At 38.4% G+C, this 17919-nt stretch overlaps 1 protein-coding gene across 6 annotated transcripts in view; it reads left to right on the top strand.

Moving 5' to 3' along the window:
- Window positions 1–17919, top strand: part of ELAVL2 (ELAV like RNA binding protein 2) — a 438381-nt gene that overhangs the window by 123966 nt on the left and 296496 nt on the right. For 2 of the 6 annotated variants that reach the window (XM_057313493.1, XM_057313489.1), the window contains exons 6-7: window positions 6991–7029; window positions 7655–8657. In XM_057313493.1, coding sequence (XP_057169476.1) covers window positions 6991–7029; window positions 7655–7985 — 370 coding nt within the window. In that variant the 3' untranslated portion in view covers window positions 7986–8657. Of the gene's footprint in view, window positions 1–6990; window positions 7030–7654 lie in introns of those variants that run through there. The other 4 variants (XM_057313490.1, XM_026506439.4, XM_057313492.1 and 1 more) reach the window with 3 other exon arrangements.

Below are 17919 nucleotides of genomic sequence, written 5' to 3'. Positions count from 1 at the left end.
AATATTTTAGGCTTTGGGGGTCATGGTCTCTGCAGCATATAGATCCTTTTTTTAAACAGCTCTTTAAAAATGAAAAAAACATTCTTCACTCCTGGGCTATACAGAAACAGATGGCAGTGTGGATTTGGCCTGTGGGTGGTAGTTTTCAGACCCCTGTATAGTCCGTAGAATGACTATGCATCCTCATCCCAAAGAAGACATTCTGTCTTGTAGACAAGCATAAATATTTCGATTTTTCGAGTTTTAATTTAAACCTGGGGTAACAATCAAATCAAGAGTCATTTTAAAAACATCTCTAATCTGCATGTGAGAACAGTGGCTTTAAGACATAAACACAGCACAAAGAACTTAACGGTTTCTTAAGCAAAGCCACCCAGTTTTTTTCCCAGAACATTTTTCAATATCCTTTTTGGCCATATGGTATACTGCAGCCATAATTCCATCTAACCCCATGCTAATTTTTTTTTTTTTTTTTTTTATTCCCAAGTGCATTATCAGTTTTCTTTCTTTCCTTGCAGGGACAGAATAGTTAATTACCAAAAATAGAATCACAAATGTAGCTTAATGAGGAGTTATGTTTTTGAGCTCAAATCACGTGCATTTTTTCATTGGGGTATTTAGGGTGCTAAAGAGTGGAGATAAAATCGGTCAGATACCTGCTTTTACAAAAATACTCAGTTGTGTCACCTGAGGTGTGAGAAAGAAATTTGTCATGAAGACTATGTTCAGTTCCTACTTAGGATAGCTTTTGCCCTGGCAGGAGAGGTGGTACTGTCAAAAGGATCCATTTGAAACTGGATGACTGGGTTACCCAGTTGATTGAGCCTGTGTTCACACTCTGCTTTAAACTTTGCAATGTTTTAAAAATAAAAACAACAACAACAAAAAACAAAATCCAACACATTGTCAGGAAACACTGCTCCCTTTGACTGTGGTGGATGGTCAAGGCCATGGCTGCAGAGGGAAAGATGCATTGGAGCAGCTTGATGCTTGCTTTTGTGGAGAAAAATCTCACAAAGCTGTTGTTTGTTTGTTTGTTTTTTTAAAGCTCCGCCTGTAGGTTTCCTGCGTGGCATCTTAAAGTGAATAATAGTTTCTGCACATTTTGCACAAACTTGAGGGAATTTTAGAAGTGTTTCCTGGACAGCCTAACTAGTTAATTTCAGAGCTCTTTGCGGTCTAGAAAAGAGTTTTGAGCTTACTACATAGAGGGAGGTTCTTTGAGACTTACTGGTTGATTTCAACCCTGTGAAAATACAAAATGTTTGATGTTGATAGCTGTGTTCGTTTTAAATTGTTGGTTATTTCTGGTTTCCATTGTAAGCTCTGGTTTCATTTTATGGTGGTTATTAAGTAAGACTGTGTTCTGTGAGTTAAGACTGATGGAGGAGGAAGATCAGACCAGAGGTCTGAGGTGGCAGGATCTGCAGGGGGACGCCTCATCATTGAAATGGCGAGGCGTGCAGAAGACTTGCGGATGAGGCTGGTAACTGCTGGGTTTGCACACAGCCCCACCCAGCCCACTCCCTGCATGCTCTGTGCTTCTTCCTTGTGGGTTGGGAAGGCTTTCCAGAGTGTTCTGATGGTCAAATTTATTATCTTTCTAAATATCTTTCTGCCCATCCTTTGCTGTTACCCTTTTGTTCCATATGTTATTAAGTTGAAATTCTTCCTTTCTTTCACTTCTAGGAAAAGAAATCCTGAAAACGGGAGTAAGAATTGTCTGTTGTAAGGGAAACAGGGTTTCAGAAAATGGAGATTTTTATTGTCCTTTCAAATTCCTGACTCTCTCGTCTCTATGGCCCTCTGTTCCTTCCTTTCATAAGCTCTGCGTAGATAGTAAGTAATGAACTAGTCTTTGAGCTCAGTGAAAGTGCTTGGTCTAGACGCCATGTTAGAAGAAATTGGGAGCCTTTATTCCTAGAGTTCAGGTTTAACCTGATGTATGTTTGGTTGCTTTTAATACTTTAAAAACTTGGTTGTCATTACCTTTATTCCCCTCTCCACCCCCCTACCCCCGTTAAATTAAAGTTGAATCTTCTTTCTCTTCATAAAGACCGTTGAATTAAGGACTTGCTTGTTTTGTTGGTATTTTACTCTTCCCTCATTCAAGTCTAGATCATTACAGAAATATTTTGTCCTTAACATCTGTGTCCTAATGCTCTTAGCCTTCAGTTTGTCACCTTCCAGCAGACACTTAGAACATTTCTCACTGTTTTTTTATGTTGTCATAGTACCTTGGGAGTTGAAAGAGATTGGAGAATACAATTATAAGTATTATAATAATAGTCAAGGATATTTTTAATATTCATGAAATGCACCATATCTTTTAAGGTAAAAAAAAATTGTCAAACCCATGCAATAAGGGTTAAGTTTAAAAGTGGGCTTGTGAAGTTTATGACTCAGTCAACCCATACGAATAGAGAATTATTTTAACATGAGCACTGTTGATCTAATATGCTTACTTAATTGACAACAGTTTTCAAAATAAAACCATCCTTATTTATTTGGGTGGATAGTGTAATTCAAGCCTCTTAAGTATATTTTTGGGACACAGTGTCAGAATTAAGCTTTCCGCCAAATTTTTCATCTCTCTTCTTGTGGAGCAGCTTTAATTTTATTGAATGTGATCTAGTCTAATGGCCTGTGTGCCTGCTTCTGTAAGCCTTTATGCATTTTTAAAGGAGCCCTTTAAATCTGTGCTTGTGTTGCGTTGAAGGCATGTGCTGGTTGCTACTATCATAATTTCCTCTTGGAAGAAACTGATATCAGTCCTGAATAATTTTTTTTTTTTTTTTTTCTGTTAGAGGATAGATGACACCATCTAATAGGGTAAGGGGGTAAGTTGATGATCTTGTGGTTTAACTTCAAAGCACATCTTGGCCAGTGCTTTGGAGAGATTTTGAGAACCATTATTTGTAGAGTTCAGAGTTGCACTTTCCCATTAGGAATCTCTCTTTATATTTTTATTTCTGACTTTAAATTGACTTCACATTTCCCTTTCTACTTGCATGTGGGCCTCCCCATAGTCTGTCAGCTCAATTTCTTGGAAACTAAGAAGGTGTTTTCTTTTTGTAGATCTCTAACTTTGAAATGGGAATGCTTTACCTGATTTTTGGTTCTATTCAAAATATCGCTTAGTCTGAGTTGTATTCCTATTGAGAGAAAAATGTTTGTACACATATCCCCAGTATATATATTTTCGTAAGTTATATGAACATGGGCTGGTGCTATTACATTCATGAACTCATAAACCCTAATCATAGAAAATACAGATAAAGATGAAAGAAACAGTATATTAAATTTCTTGCTTATTATCATGCTGATTGACTTTTCATTTAGCCAGTATCTTAATAAATCCTATATTGGTAAAGTAAGATTCATAAAATTATCTTGGTAATTTTGAACTTCATGTTGGATTATTTCGTGTCTAACCTCATAGTGGACTTTGTACTAGGAAGAGGAGAAATAATCAGAAATAGCAGCTCTCCCTGTTTTTGTTTACTTGGGCTTCTTTTACTGGAGTCATCCTGACTCTGATGAGGATGATTTTTATAGAAATCTTTGTGAAGCTACCTCTTCTTGGAGGGTTATTTTAATTAAAGCTAGGTTTCCCTTTCTAATCCTCCAGATCCACTTAATGTGTTATTTGTAAAGTGGATTATATCCAAGCTACAGAACTGGGGAAGAGTGTCACTGTCCCTTGAGGACTGCTCAGTCTTCCCTCGGGAAAGTAAGCAATGCATATGGACGGAGTGAGGGTACTGGGGGTAGTGCATCCATTAAATTTGAGTAAAGAATATTTTTAAAGTTAAAAGTATCTTTTTAATGGACTCTTCTCTTGCCACGCTATAGTACATCGTCATCCCCACCCCCCGGCCCGGATTATTCTGGAGACTACTAACTTGGTCTCCATTAAATATTAGCTTCTATTTTTAAACGCCCGCGTGGAAAAGGTGGCTGTCCTCGAGCTCTGGACACACCCAGCAAAGGTGTATAATTCTGGAGAGTAATAGTGGTCCTATGTCTGAGTGAACTGTAAACTAGGCAATTACGAGAGAAGATGCTTAGTTTACAGTTTTCCAGCTGCTACCAGATTTGGGGTGCATAGTGCCCATGTGGAGCACCGACTGCTTTCTTCCAGCTCCCATGAGAAACAGTGTGTGGCGCCAAGAGAGCAGGGAAAACCGCTCGGTCCAACTGCATGCAGGCTGGAGTTCTCGGCCCTGCCTAGGTCCTGTTTCTTAGGTCCTATGCTCCTCCTTGCTCTCCTTGTTAATGGGGGATGTGGGAGAGAGGAGGAAGGAGATGGTGGTGGCAGGGTGGGGGTTTAGACAGACAACTTGGCTTAAGTTCCAAAAGACTGAATTTTTTCTGAAAGTGGTACTGAGGGAAGAAATCAGTGGTCAGGATCACAGTGTATCGTAGGATTTCGTAAGTGGGGCACATGGGAGGCCCACCGAGAGGGGTCCTCAGAGATCCTACTGTAAAAGTCCTAGGCCTCCTGCCTGGAGGATCCTTGAGTAGAGAATGGTGAATGAGACGTCTCTCCCTAACACATGTAATTCACTCCTGGGGCAGTTTTGGTTTCCATCCTGTCTTGAAAATACTGAAAACTTAGGAGATTTCATCTCTGGACTTCCGGTTGGTATAGTAAGCTGATGGGGGCAAAGTGTGACACTCCCTACTTGGGCAGAGATGGTATAACTCTATTTAGAGTGAATCGATAAGGTGTCTCTGTGTCTGGGCCCTTCAGCACTTTGGAAGGAGACTTCAATTGCCATTGTTTTCTACAGGTATCCTATGCCAAGTGCATTCTTTATTGATCATTCCAGTAATTGTATGAAATTATCTGTATCAGATTACTTTATGGTTGGTGATACTAAGTTGTACGCATCTTTATTTCTGGTGTTTGTGGCCTTTCTTTTGGCTTATAAAGGCATGACGTCTTTGACTTAACTGCCTCTGCAGAAAACCAAGCCCTCCCACCTGTGTACTTTTCCACACATGTGCTTTCTCCTTGCATGTGCAAACAGGCTCCCCAGCCAGCCCTCCTGATACTTTACATTCTGGATTAAGTAGTTAAGGATAGTATTTGTAAACATACTGCTTTATTTGTCAAGAGATAGTTATTGTAAACCTGCAGTGACCCAGGCCTGTGCTTTATGCTTAGTGGCACAATGGGGAATGAGCATGTCCCTGCTTCTGAGAGGGTGTTGGGGCAAGACACACACACACAGATCATTGTGATTTGTTCTGTTTCCTTGCGCTTTGCATTACATCAGCTCAGTTGTTTCTTTCCATTTTTACAAAACACACAAAATGCCCAGAAGTGATTGTGGACAGGAATGTGTGAAGATTCTTTTTCCAATTCTAAAAGACCAGAAAGAGATGTTTTTTGGCTTTTAGAAAACTAGAAGCGATTGCTTTCTCATGTGTGCCCTAGCTTCATTTGAGGCCACAGGTTAGACAATAACATTGAGCCATTTTTCAGACTTACCTTTCATAGGTGTTAAAGAAATTGTTCCCCCTGCCTCAGGGTCTCACTTGGAAAGTGTTGAACATTGTGGCAGTTGAGGGTGGTTCTGTCTACCATAAGCTAGGCCCAGCTCCTCTAAATATGTGTAATTAATTGGTACACATTATGGAAATTTGGAACATCAGAATGGTCTCTTTGAAACTGACAAAACAAGAAGAATCAAGTATTATAAAATCAACTTAATCTTTGAAATAGGAGAAAAGGATGGAGAGTTTTAAAGAGGACCTACCCACCTCCAACTACATTGTTTTAAAATTTTTAAGAGAAGTTCACATCGGTTGGTTTGTTTCTACCTGGCTTCTGAGACCTTGACGAGAGCTACACTTCCGTAGCAAGTCAGAATAAACATCAGTCTCGGGGTCTGAACTCTTTGCCCTGTTGCTCACTGAAGCAATGAGTCGGCCGTCTTCCTCTGCCCCTTAGTTGAGCATATGGAGAAATGGCAGATTGAGCTGATACTGTCTGTAAGGTTCTTTCTACCTGTAATACACCATATTGTAAGAAATGAAAGTCTTTCAGAGTTGAGAGGTTGAAGGGAAATTTATGGAATATTGGTGTCACTGTTTACTAGCCCTGTGGTCTTTGGCAAGTCACTTAATCGGTGTGCCTTGGTAAACACAGGAGTCAATGGAGTTATAAAACTAAAAGTTAAAAAACAAAATTCAGCTGAGTAAATTTGAACATCAAATTGGCTTTATTCTACAATTTGTGAATCAGGCAGCATTTCACCTAGCAAACAGAAAGGAGCTCCAAGGAACTGTACAAAATGGAAGGCTTTAATAGGCAGAAGGGATCAGGAAAAGGGACATTTCTAACAAAGAGTGGATTGTTTCAGGCAAGGTCACCTTCCTTTGGGGGAAGGGTGAGGGTCTTTTCAGGCAAAGTACCTCACTAGAACTGACGAGGTAATTCCAGCTTGACTGGTTGAAACCTGTATTCTTGAACCTACTATTAGATTAGCTATTAAATCTTGGTTTGCTGACTTGGGGCTCAGCACAGGTGACTCCATTCGAGGCCTGTTTTCTTCCTCCCTGCTCCTCCTCCTCCACTTCCTCCGCCTCCTCCTCCTTTTTCTTTTTCTTAACAGTAGTATAAAGTACATGGCGGTGCATGTGGAGCACTTCGAATTTACCTGGTAATAGGTGAGAGCCCGCAGAGGAACTGCGGCGGAGCCTCCACATTTCCTCTCTGAATGGTTTCCTCAAATGACCACTTACATTTCTCCTCTATGGCTCTGATCACCGTAGGGATAAACTGTATCCATTGGAAGAACTAGTGTCTTAGGGCAGTGGGTACCCGTTCTTTCAGGAAAAGAAAAGACCCAGAGTTTTGAGACTTCACATAGAATTAACATACAAATCTCCCCTTGGAAGACGGCAGTAACAAACCTGCTTTCTTGCGCATTAAGGGGAAAATTAAAAACTGAAGTTTGCTAAATGTATGTTTTGCAGGTTGGACAATCTGCTCAATATGGCTTATGGAGTAAAGAGGTAATGATAGAGGTTCATGATACTCATAATCCCTTCCCATAATTGATTAGTTTCTTTGATTTGGGGAGTGACACCCTTCATGAGTTTGTGTTCAGTTTTCTTTTGCATGTGCAACCTAATGAAAAGTTGCTTTTTGAAGCACGGTTGATTTGAATATTTTCATACCACTGGATGCCACCTGGTCTTTAAAAACCCCATTATTTGTTTTATATTGCATTGCGACGCTATAGCATGTGTATGTGTGTGTTGGTATCCCCTCCCCCCGATCCTGCTTAATTCATGAAGCCACTTCTAAATATATTCTAAATATATTTCTTTGCTATTGTGGGTCATATGATTCAACACAGCATATAATGGCCATTTCATAATTTATTAATACCATGTCAATATAGCATGTCACTGCAAGCCACACACAGACCTTGGTTGAAACATCAGATGGTTGTATGTATCTGTTGGAGGGGAGGGGGTTACTGAAACTCTTGGGATGGGAGGGGAAAAGAAATACATCCATTGCTGTAACCAACCTCTGTTTCTATTTGTGTGTGTGTATGTGTGTTGTGTTTGTGTGTGTGTGTGTGTGTTTGTGTGTGTGTGTGCGTGTATGTGTGTTTCCTATTTTGTTTAGTAGGTTTTCTCCAATGACCATTGATGGAATGACCAGTTTGGCTGGAATTAATATCCCTGGGCACCCAGGAACAGGGTGGTGTATTTTTGTGTACAACCTGGCTCCTGACGCAGATGAGAGTATCCTGTGGCAAATGTTTGGGCCTTTTGGAGCTGTCACCAACGTGAAGGTCATCCGTGACTTTAACACCAATAAATGCAAAGGTTTTGGATTTGTGACTATGACAAACTATGATGAGGCTGCCATGGCGATAGCTAGCCTCAATGGATACCGTCTGGGAGACAGAGTACTGCAGGTCTCCTTTAAGACAAACAAAACGCACAAAGCCTAATGAGCTCTTGTCCTCAGTCCATTTATATATGAAAACTATACAACAAAGGCAAGTTAAGAGAAACTTTATACATTAGTAAATGTCTTTGTAAGTCAGTGTTGAGATGGGGATAAAACGACTACTTAGCATCCTAAGAAATATGTGAGATTTTTTATTGCTAGTATTTGAATTAAAACTTCTTAAATATCTTTTATGTTTGAATATGGACAAGAGGTACAGGGTTTTTACCTGTCACATTGCATTCTATTGCCTTCTTTGAAGAAGGTGGACCTTTTAAAGTGTTTCAGCTAAGGGAAGACATTTCTTTTCTTTTTACATAACTGCCTTGAACCTGTGAGTAAATATTGAGGCTTTGTGTTGTAATTCTTCAGTTGGTTGTGTCTTTTTTTCCCCCTTTTATTTCTTTTTCTGATTAGCTTTGTGTTTGGTTTACATTTAAAGCATTGCTGTTATGTCTAAGAAAAGTATTTTGAAGTTTACATTTTTATTTATGAAGTTAAAAACAGTATTTATTTTGTAATTATGATTTGGGTTGGGGAAGGGGGGGGCTACATTATAAACGCTTATTGTAAGAATACTGGAGAACTTTTCGTAAAGCAGTACCTTGCCAAAGAGATAAGAGCCTCTTTGATGTGGGTTTAAAAAAAGCATCTATTTTTATAAAAAAGAAAATTTGGAGAAACTTTTTACTGGTCCTGGAACAAATATTTTGACTTGAATACTTTGAGAAATCTCTTCATATGACACCTAGTGAGCTTTTAAAATTTACCAGGAAATTTGCAGTGGTTGGAAAATTTAGAAAGATTTATGATGTAGAAAATACTACTTTTGAGATCTTTGTATGAAAGGAGTAGAATCAATGGGGGAAACACTGCTGGTTTCGTTTTTGTAATCACCAGTGGAGCGTCGGATCATCCTGGTTATTATGTGATAGGTGGCTCACATTGATTTGTGATTTTGAAACAAAAAAAATTTACAAAAGAATATATAAGAGCAGGCAAGAAATTTAAATTACCAAGAGATGGGGGAAAAAAAAATCTGTTCTTCCTAAAGAAATCCCTTCAGATAGAGCTCATGGTGTTTAGTGATGTACTTGCAGTATTGTTTGAAGAATTGTTTTGTCTTAAGGAAAAAAGATGTTGCACATGATTTGTACTGCAGCAAATCGGCAAAAGTGATCTGAGTTGGATATATTTGAAGGTATTTTGAAAGTTACGTTCAAGGCTAACACCTGAGCTTTGTGTAATGTAAATAAGACCTTGTGTTTATGAACCTTTCAGCTAATTTGATTTTTTTTTTTCCCTTACATGCCAAGTGATGTTCAGGTTTTGAATGTTTTTGTATCAGTTTTTTCCTTTGTAAATGGCATTAACATTGTTACTTGAGGTCTTGCTTAATCACTTTTGTTGTCCTGAGGACTTGAATTTACAGTGCATCAGATTTGTTGCTAATTTTGTCTGTAGATAGTCTAGCTTCAGCTGTTTATGGTGATGCTACATTTTCGTTTATAAATATGTTTGTGGTAAAAAAAAAAAATGAGTATAACCATAGGTTTTGAACAAATTTCCTTACATTTTTCATACAAAAATCATAAATATCTGTATGCTACTGAAATTTAACTTTGTATGATGCTTAAACCACTATTTGGGGAAATAATAAAATAAGTCTTTACCATGTATGAAAGAAATTTTAAAAAATACAAAATATTTTCTGATTAGCATCTAGCTTATAATAAATTTTCAAAAAAGCTGAAGGCAAAAATGCCTTCATCAGGATGCACTGAGAACTATATAGTTACGTCCTGCTTTTTGTATAAACTGAGATGCTCACATGCTTCCCCTTAGAACAGGCAATGTGCTATGCATAACATAGTTGTACATTATCTTTGCGGTTGCGTTGAGTTTTATTTTTTATTATTTAAAATTGTAGTTATAAAATTTTTCAGTATAGTACAGTACATATACTGTGAGGCGCGTGCTAAAGTGAATAAGCGAGTTTTCATGCTGACCCACTCAATGCTATTCAGAAATCAATTGGCTTAGCACTTTCTCATATCCTTAGGTGCATTTAGATTGTCAGAGTTAACCTTCTGCGTTTAAAAAAAAAAAACTAAAAAACAAAATACATGTATATACTTAAAAAAAAAATAAGGTTTCCCTCATGGGAAAACAGCAGCTACATGCTTCTTTCCTATACTACTGTAGCAAACCAAGGCATTGATGAGAGGGCATGCAAATTGTGCTTCACTTTACAGTGTTTATCAGAGCACTTAATAAAATGTAAGGCTGGTATTTATTTGAAGTTGTACAGTATGACTTAATTCACATCTGTTGGAATAGAAAATATATTCTGTTGAGTATTTAAGAGGCTGTACATGTTTTCTTTTGTGTTTGGATTCTTTGTACTTTTTCATGTTCAGTACATCAATAAACAAAGTTGAAGGGAAAGAACAGTGTGGTGAGTAGGTCTTTATACACATTTTGGGGGCTCCTGTGCTCAGGCTAATAAACTTACCCTCTTGAGTTAAGAGGTTCTCTCAGAGCTTTAGTTGAAAGCTGTGTTATCTAAAGTAAGAATTCTAGAAGCATGTTAATTGAAGTAGAATGTGCAAAAAAAATTTTTTTTGAATGACATTTCTGATAGTTAGCTTTCAAATATTACTTAATGAGTAATTTTTATAGGAATACGTGCTTTCATCTGCTAGTTGTAAAGTTTGGGTAATTGGATGCTGACATCATTCTATTGCTCTGATTTAATAATCACCAACTTTTTTTTTTTTTTTTCCCTTAACCAAATGGGACTTGTCCTCACACATTTACTTGAGCTAAAGAAAAACCAAAGAGAAGGAAGATAACTTATTCTGCTTCTGCCGGCAAGGTTTAATTCACCCGTGGGATTAACTGCTGGTGTGTGAGATTTATTTTTGTTGCCCAAGTGCCAGATTGTCAAGAGACTCTGCTCTGAAATCAGAAACTCCGTTTTGCTTAGGTTAAGGCTGATGTGGGTGGCACGTGTCCACGGCAGGAACTGTGCCAACCTATGTTGCATATACATGTTTAGTTTCCATTACACATCCTTACCAGATTGGTGGAGGAAGAAAAATACTTCTTGCTGATCTTCTATGCGAAGATTCTGCTTCTATAGAACTTAAGAAAATTTGATATAATAATGAAGTACTTTCTTTTTTTTTTTTCTTACAAAGTATACTAAATGGCTTTTTAAAATTTATATCAGGGTTTTTTTTTTTTTTTTGTAAAAAGCCATTCTAAAAGTAATTGTCCTGAATTCACAACTTAGTAGTCAAGAGCATAGCTGAGTGACAAGACAATTCGTTTTCTTCTAACATGCAATTAATCTCAAATCTCCATACCCCCTTCTTTTTTATACGAATTCAATACTCTAATTTTGTGGTATCGGAACATCCTCGCCTCACCTCTCTCCTCTTGCATGCTTACCCGTATTTTGACTGGTTTGCATGTCAGCAGTTCTTTTATATTTGAGCAGATAGTGGAAAAATTCTCAGGAAAGGAGGTTGGTGAGCCTACTGGTATACTTGAGGAGAGAGATTTTTTTTCCCCTTAGAATCCTTTCTCCCCTCACGCTTGCAAATCATCTTAGAGTACTGCAATTCTGTGTTAGGGTTGCCAACATAAATTTTTAATCTTTACATCATTTTGCATTATTTTAATCTGATTTGAGTAAAAGTGTTAGCAATTTAGCCTTTCTGTTTAAAAACAACAACAACAACAGTTTAGAGTCCTACCCTTACTTTACAAGAGGTACAAAAATGTAGTGAAGCTTATAACATCCTGCTCAGAGAGTTACCTAGAAATAAGAAAATGCATATATTTTAACAATAAGTATGTTGAAATTTTAATATACTTCCAGAACAGTATGCATATACTTTTTATCAGGAGAAGATACACTTAAGAGGCATTGGTTGTGTTCCTGTGTATCTGTTACTGTATCGGAATCTCAAACAGAGGAAAACAGAAGTATTGCTAAAATCATAACGATTATTTGAAGAGCATTTATAGCTTTAGTCATGGCAGTGAATGGTTCCTTTTTCTCTACTATTTCTTTGTATTCTTTCTCTGAAAATTCCCAGAAGTTGGCTCAGTTCCCTTTAAGTTGGAAGGATTAAAACATCTATACCATTAATAAAGGCAGCCTGTTGATACAAGGTTACTGAAATTAACCTCTCCAGAATTCTGGTTTACAGAAATAAACAAGTTATTTTGGCTGCTCAACACAGGTTTATTGGTTTTCTGTGTACTGTGCGTTGTGCCCTCAGTCTGTAATAATGACCAAGATGTGGCTCGTACGTTCTTGAAACTGTCACCCAGAAGGGAGGACAGATAAGCCACAAGGCCAGGACCACAACGTCATAAGTGCTGTGAGAGCCCCGAGCAGGTTTCAAGCTAACTTGGCTGTAGTTTTTATAAGTCCAGTTACAACTTGCCAAAGTGAACTTGCTTTCCCCTTCTTATGGATCCCACTTTTCCTGTCTTGGATTTGATTATTAGCTCACTTGTGTAATTTTTAATCTGACGTTAGTATCATTTAGTGAATCTCGAAGTACTCTCGTATGCATTAAGTTGTCCCTTTCTGAAGCAAAAGAAAAGTTACTGTATGCAGTTAGACACTGTTTATCTGAATAGTTGGGTTGATGGAAGAATTTGGCCAGATGTTCTTACTCTCTGTAAACATATAATATGTGGGTGACAATTTACAAAGCACTAATATGGTAAAATGCCCTGAATATTAGAAGTATGCCGACTGGCATTATTCTACTCTGAATCAAGACATGTCACAATCTTAGGGTCTCAATTTCAATATTAACATTACTTTTAGTTTAAATAACTAAAGATGCAGGTTAAGATGTAGTAGTTGATACTAACCCCCAGAAATACTTATTTCAACCAAGCATGAACCCCCACAGCGTACACTGTCTCAAAGGGGCAGACATAAGTGTTTGGGTGACATATGCTTCTCTGTTCTCACACAGTCTGTCTTGTGCTCCAGAAGATTTGCCCACATCTACAAGTAACTATACAGTAGAAAGAAGATCAAGAGTGCTGTGCGCAAAGTACATTAAAAAGAAGAGGAAAGGAGTGGGGGGTGTGTGTGTGTGTGTGTGTGTGTTGGAAAAGTAATTTGGGTGGGAATGGGAAGCCACACAGTGGTAGCAATTGAGTTGGGACATTAAGTGGGATTTGAAAGAGATTGGGGGAGGGAAGTCAACAAGAGAACACTGATCAAAGACATGTGGGTAAGCTTCTGTCTACTTGTAGTATTTCTGGGCAATTAAGTCATTCACTATAGACCTTTGAGTTCATTAAACATTTTTATGTCTATGACTAGTTAAATCTCAGATGAGTCAGAATTGTAAGTCCATCATGAAATACAAAGTATCTAAACATCAAAACTTTGCTCTTGTTCCTTTGCCCATATTTCTATTATTACACTAAAAATACTTGCTATGATAGGTAATATTTGATTTTAGGAGTTGCTAGAAAGGACAGTGCCTTCTTTTAAGGGAGATGTTTATTTAGAGTATTTGTTCAGTGTATGCAAAACAAAAGCAAAAACCCCCACAAAATCTCCCCAGTAATCTCCCCAGAACACTGGACTGATCTATTTCTCAGTGTGTATACCTTTCAAACTCCATGATTTTAGATGTAAAGTGATCCTTCTATAGTGTTTATACTATTTCTAGGGCCAAACTACCCATTTGACTCTTAATGTTGGACTGTAGTTTATTATTTTCTTAACCCGTATTGCTCAAGAATCATATTCCTAGAAGATGAGGGGAACATTGTAAAACCCAAAGGTTCCTCAGGTATTTCCAGGAGGAGGTTTTAGTTTGACAGCTTTTTACCTTTCTGGGTTTTGTGTTTTGTTTTTTTGGAAGCTCAATTAATAGCCACACCTTCCCTTTCCATGAAGAACCACAGGAAAGAAAGGCCGACCATTTAAGTGGCCCTTCCGGGGGGGGTGGGGTGGGGAGGGTGGGCTTGTTTGTTTATTCTAAAAGCCCCTTGGACCTACAGATCCTGGCCAGCCATGTGCCGTCTCTAACTCTGATTTTCATTGTGCACTCCTTCCGAGAATCCTTCCTGGACAGTTTCAGAAGCCATCAGCCTCACCGTGGACTTCCTTGCAGATTTGAAGAAACTGGCAGCCCCTTCTGAGTGACCCACCCTTTGGAATGAAGTGCAGTTGGCAAGGTAGTTTTATTCTGTGGATTGCACTGCAGATGCGACAAAGGTGAAGTGACTGTGGTGAGACTGGGGAAGGGACGATTATGACCCATAAATACAGGTGATTGGGCTTCCAAAAGATGCAGAGCTTGTATGTGTTGGCCGCGGAAGGAAAAGCAGCCAGTTGGGAAATACCGTTAAGAACCTCGTTGAAAGTAACCCCCCCCCAATATGTTCCTGATCTTTTCCTTTCTCAAAAAAAAAAAAAAAAAAAAAAGTTTTGTAAAGTTGCCACTTTTAATAATTGCAAGAAATAATGCAGGTTTTCACACTAAAAAATTCCCAAGTTACTATCAAAAAGGATAAGTAGCTGTTGCTATAAATGTTCAAGCCACACATTGCAGTTGCTACTGTATTACTTAAATAATCTTTAGCAGAATTTCATCTTTTGAGAATGGTTGCTGTTGTGTGCTCTCCATATGTACCCAAGTGTATGTTGAAAGGATTCTGGTTTCCAGAAGTTACTCTTAGAGAAGAGCCTGTTTTACACCCATAATTGTGTGAGGAAAGTCCCTTTCAAAGCTCTTTAAGTAAACAGTAATCTGTTTTAAGATTAAATAGCTTGAGTATCAGGTGATAAAGACCCACATGCTGTCTTTCTTAATGAAGGGCAGTGAGAACTTTTTATAAGTTGATCATGAACTTCTCCAAATAAAGATTTTTTTGTGTGTGTGTAATGGTAGTATACTTAAAAAGTTGTGCTTCACAGTTTTTATATGATGGGCTGTAGTCCTGAGATCATCACTAGCTGACACACCTGTTAGCCCTTTGTCACGTGGCAGCACACAGGTTGGGATGCTCTGTGTTCAGTATTTTTTAAAACCTGTCTTCTGGTAATTCTTTCATTAAATATACATTGAGCACCTGCTCTGTACCATAGCTGTGCTATGCTTCTGGGCTTAACATTTAATTTATGTCTGGTTTGGAGCCAGAAGACACTTCAGGAGTCTTGTTCAGCAGATGTGTGAGTCCGTCCCAGAGACGTGAAGGTTCTCAAAGGTTCTTTTGCTAATGTGAGACCTGGCACTTGAACCCAGCCCTCCTAACTCCTGGATCTTTGCCCTTCACTGAGTTAATAAAAAACACGCTGAATTAACTCATATAAACTGTGTCCTCTTGTGGGATCTGATTTCTTAAATACTGCAGAATATATATGGCATCTAGAAGTTGAACACAGGCAAATACGTGTATTTTATTATGAGGCACTGGATATTATTTTAATCCCTGTGGATAATTTCAATCAATAATAATACAGTTCCTGTGGAAAATTTATAAAGTGCAAAAAGCACAAATCAGAATTAACTCAGTCTTCGGAAAAGGTATTTTAGCACCTTTTTTTTCCTCTCTTTTAAAGTCATGATTATATATCTAATCTTTTTATAAAAACTTTAAACATTCAAATCTGGTTTTTGGTTTTCTTTTGATAAGGATTCTTTCCCTTTTTGAGTTTTGTTCCAAGTGTATATGGAGAAAGTTGGTGTGTGCGTGTGTGTGTGTGTGTTTTTAACAGACATAAACTAATACATTCTGATTTTGGTTTAAGACCTGGCACGTGAAAGCTGTTGCCTGGTTTTTATTGTATCAGAATGCCACTGATGTTTTCTCAGGAGAGCTAAAATTCAGGGTTTCTACATGGTTTCCTGTTACAACTCCATTGCTCCAGGCTAAAGACCAGTTGAGGTCCAGAAACTGGGGTGCTGTCTCCCAAGCGTTAAGTTGTAGAGATGCCTAAAATGTCTGCTTGCCATTGTCTACGGTGGGTTGTGGTTGTGAACTTCACCTAAGCAGCTGGGGCTAGAATGGGGAGAGAACTATGAAGTTACTACTTCTCTTTGTGGACAGAAGACATGTCAATGTCCCAGAGTACTGAGAAGTCAACTGCTTCTCTCCTTTCTTTCCTTAGCAAAAGGAAATGCTGGACGAGGAGAGGATGATGAGGCACCTAATTGTGGGTGAGTAATTTTTCTTTCTCCTTCCATGCGTCTCTGATTGCAGTGATCTTCCCTCTCGCAAGGGTCTGAGTAAATACTGGCTCCTTATTGCTTGTGCTCAGAGAAGTAGCTGATGGTAGAAGAGCACTTTTAAAAGGATTGAGGAGGCTGAAAGACGCTTGTTAGAGTGCACCTGGATCCTGCCATGACATCACAGGCGGACCATAAACGGCTCTTCAGAAAGCACAGCAGCCTTTTTTCACCCCTTTCTTAACAATGAGACGTAGATTGGGCTTGTTCTCTATTCAAGCATCCTTATGAGTAAATGTCTATTTTTATGGTAGAGCTGCACTTTAAAAATAGCTCCAATCAGTACGACTCTTTTCCCCCATATGTTAAAAAGTTATACATGAGTTAAAATATCCCAGATTGCTTAAATTCTTCCAGACACAAGGCACTTTTCCTTTTTCCTTTTTTTTTGGGGGGGGGCAGAAGTGTGGGGGAGGACTTTCTGTCTGGACTGCCTCAACCCTGTTTGTTCTTGGAGACTACTTTTTTTTTTTTTTTTAACCAGTAGCAGGGCTTTTAAAACAAGATTTGAGATTTCTGACTGTTAAAAAATTCATTAATATTTGGCGGGTACAGTCTTCTTCCTGGAGCGATTGTTTATTTTTGTTGCTGAGAGCAATTAGCTAGAACAGTCACAGTTGCAGCTGTTAGATACTATAAGCTCCAGCGGAGATCACAAAAGGCCTTATGCACATTTAGAGTCTGTATTTGGATTGTTTTTAATGGGTGATTCTTCTGGAGTATACTGTGTTAGCAAATTCGATTGGGTGATCCTGAGCCAAATCAGATGTACAATGGGATCGTCAGCATGCTGTGCTGATCAGAGTGACTTAAACACCTTGCTATGTGGGAGCCGGGTTGGCTGTGTATGCCGCTGCAGAGAGAACCCATCCAGTCCTTTCCTCTCTGAGTCCTCCCTGTGCAAACCTGAATACGGTTCTTCATCCGAAAGCATCATGCTATTTTCTCCGTAATTTGTCCTTTGCTTTTACTCCTTGTTTGTTGCTCTTGATTTGTTGGGGCTTTTGTGGGATAATCTACATGTGCAAGTGTGAGAAAGAGGATTCACAGAACAGTCTGGTGCCTCAGATTTATATCTTTAGTGAAGAATGACTTCTTAGATAATCTTGGCTCCAGTTTAATGCCTGACACTTCCAGAAACAGCAGCTCAAATGAAGGGATTGTGGGTTTCACGGTTTTTATCATGTCTTTTGCCTTTGAATGTAGTTTTGATAGAAGAGGGTATATGTGTGTATATATTTAATAGTCATATTGCTTTAGGATTCACAATATACTTTTATAGACAATTTGACATTTGAATGCCACAGTAGCTTGTGAGGCAGGAAATTCTGTATTGTCCCCATTTTACAGAAGAGTAGATAGTCTCCAAGTTAGTGGGTAGCCAGCCACCTGCTTACTTTTCTGTACTGTACCCATTTACTTTTGTACAAGAAAGAAAATATGAATACATGTATTTTACTGCCAGTGTACTGAGCTGAAGCAGGTTGATGAACTCTGCTTTATTTTAAAGCCTGCAAGAGATTGCTTTAATGTCCAAGACTCGTTTACAGTGGCTTCTCAGAAAGTTAGAGTAGAATTAGGATATTTTTTTAATCTTTATTTGGAGAAATAATTTGGGAATATTGGAGGGTTTTGGTGTATTATAAGTGG

The sequence above is a fragment of the Ursus arctos genome, unplaced genomic scaffold, assembly GCF_023065955.2.
Source record: "Ursus arctos isolate Adak ecotype North America unplaced genomic scaffold, UrsArc2.0 scaffold_18, whole genome shotgun sequence".
Lineage (NCBI taxonomy): Eukaryota > Metazoa > Chordata > Mammalia > Carnivora > Ursidae > Ursus > Ursus arctos.
The sequence above is the reverse complement of the archived record's forward strand: the minus strand, read 5'-3'. Positions and strand labels throughout refer to the sequence as shown.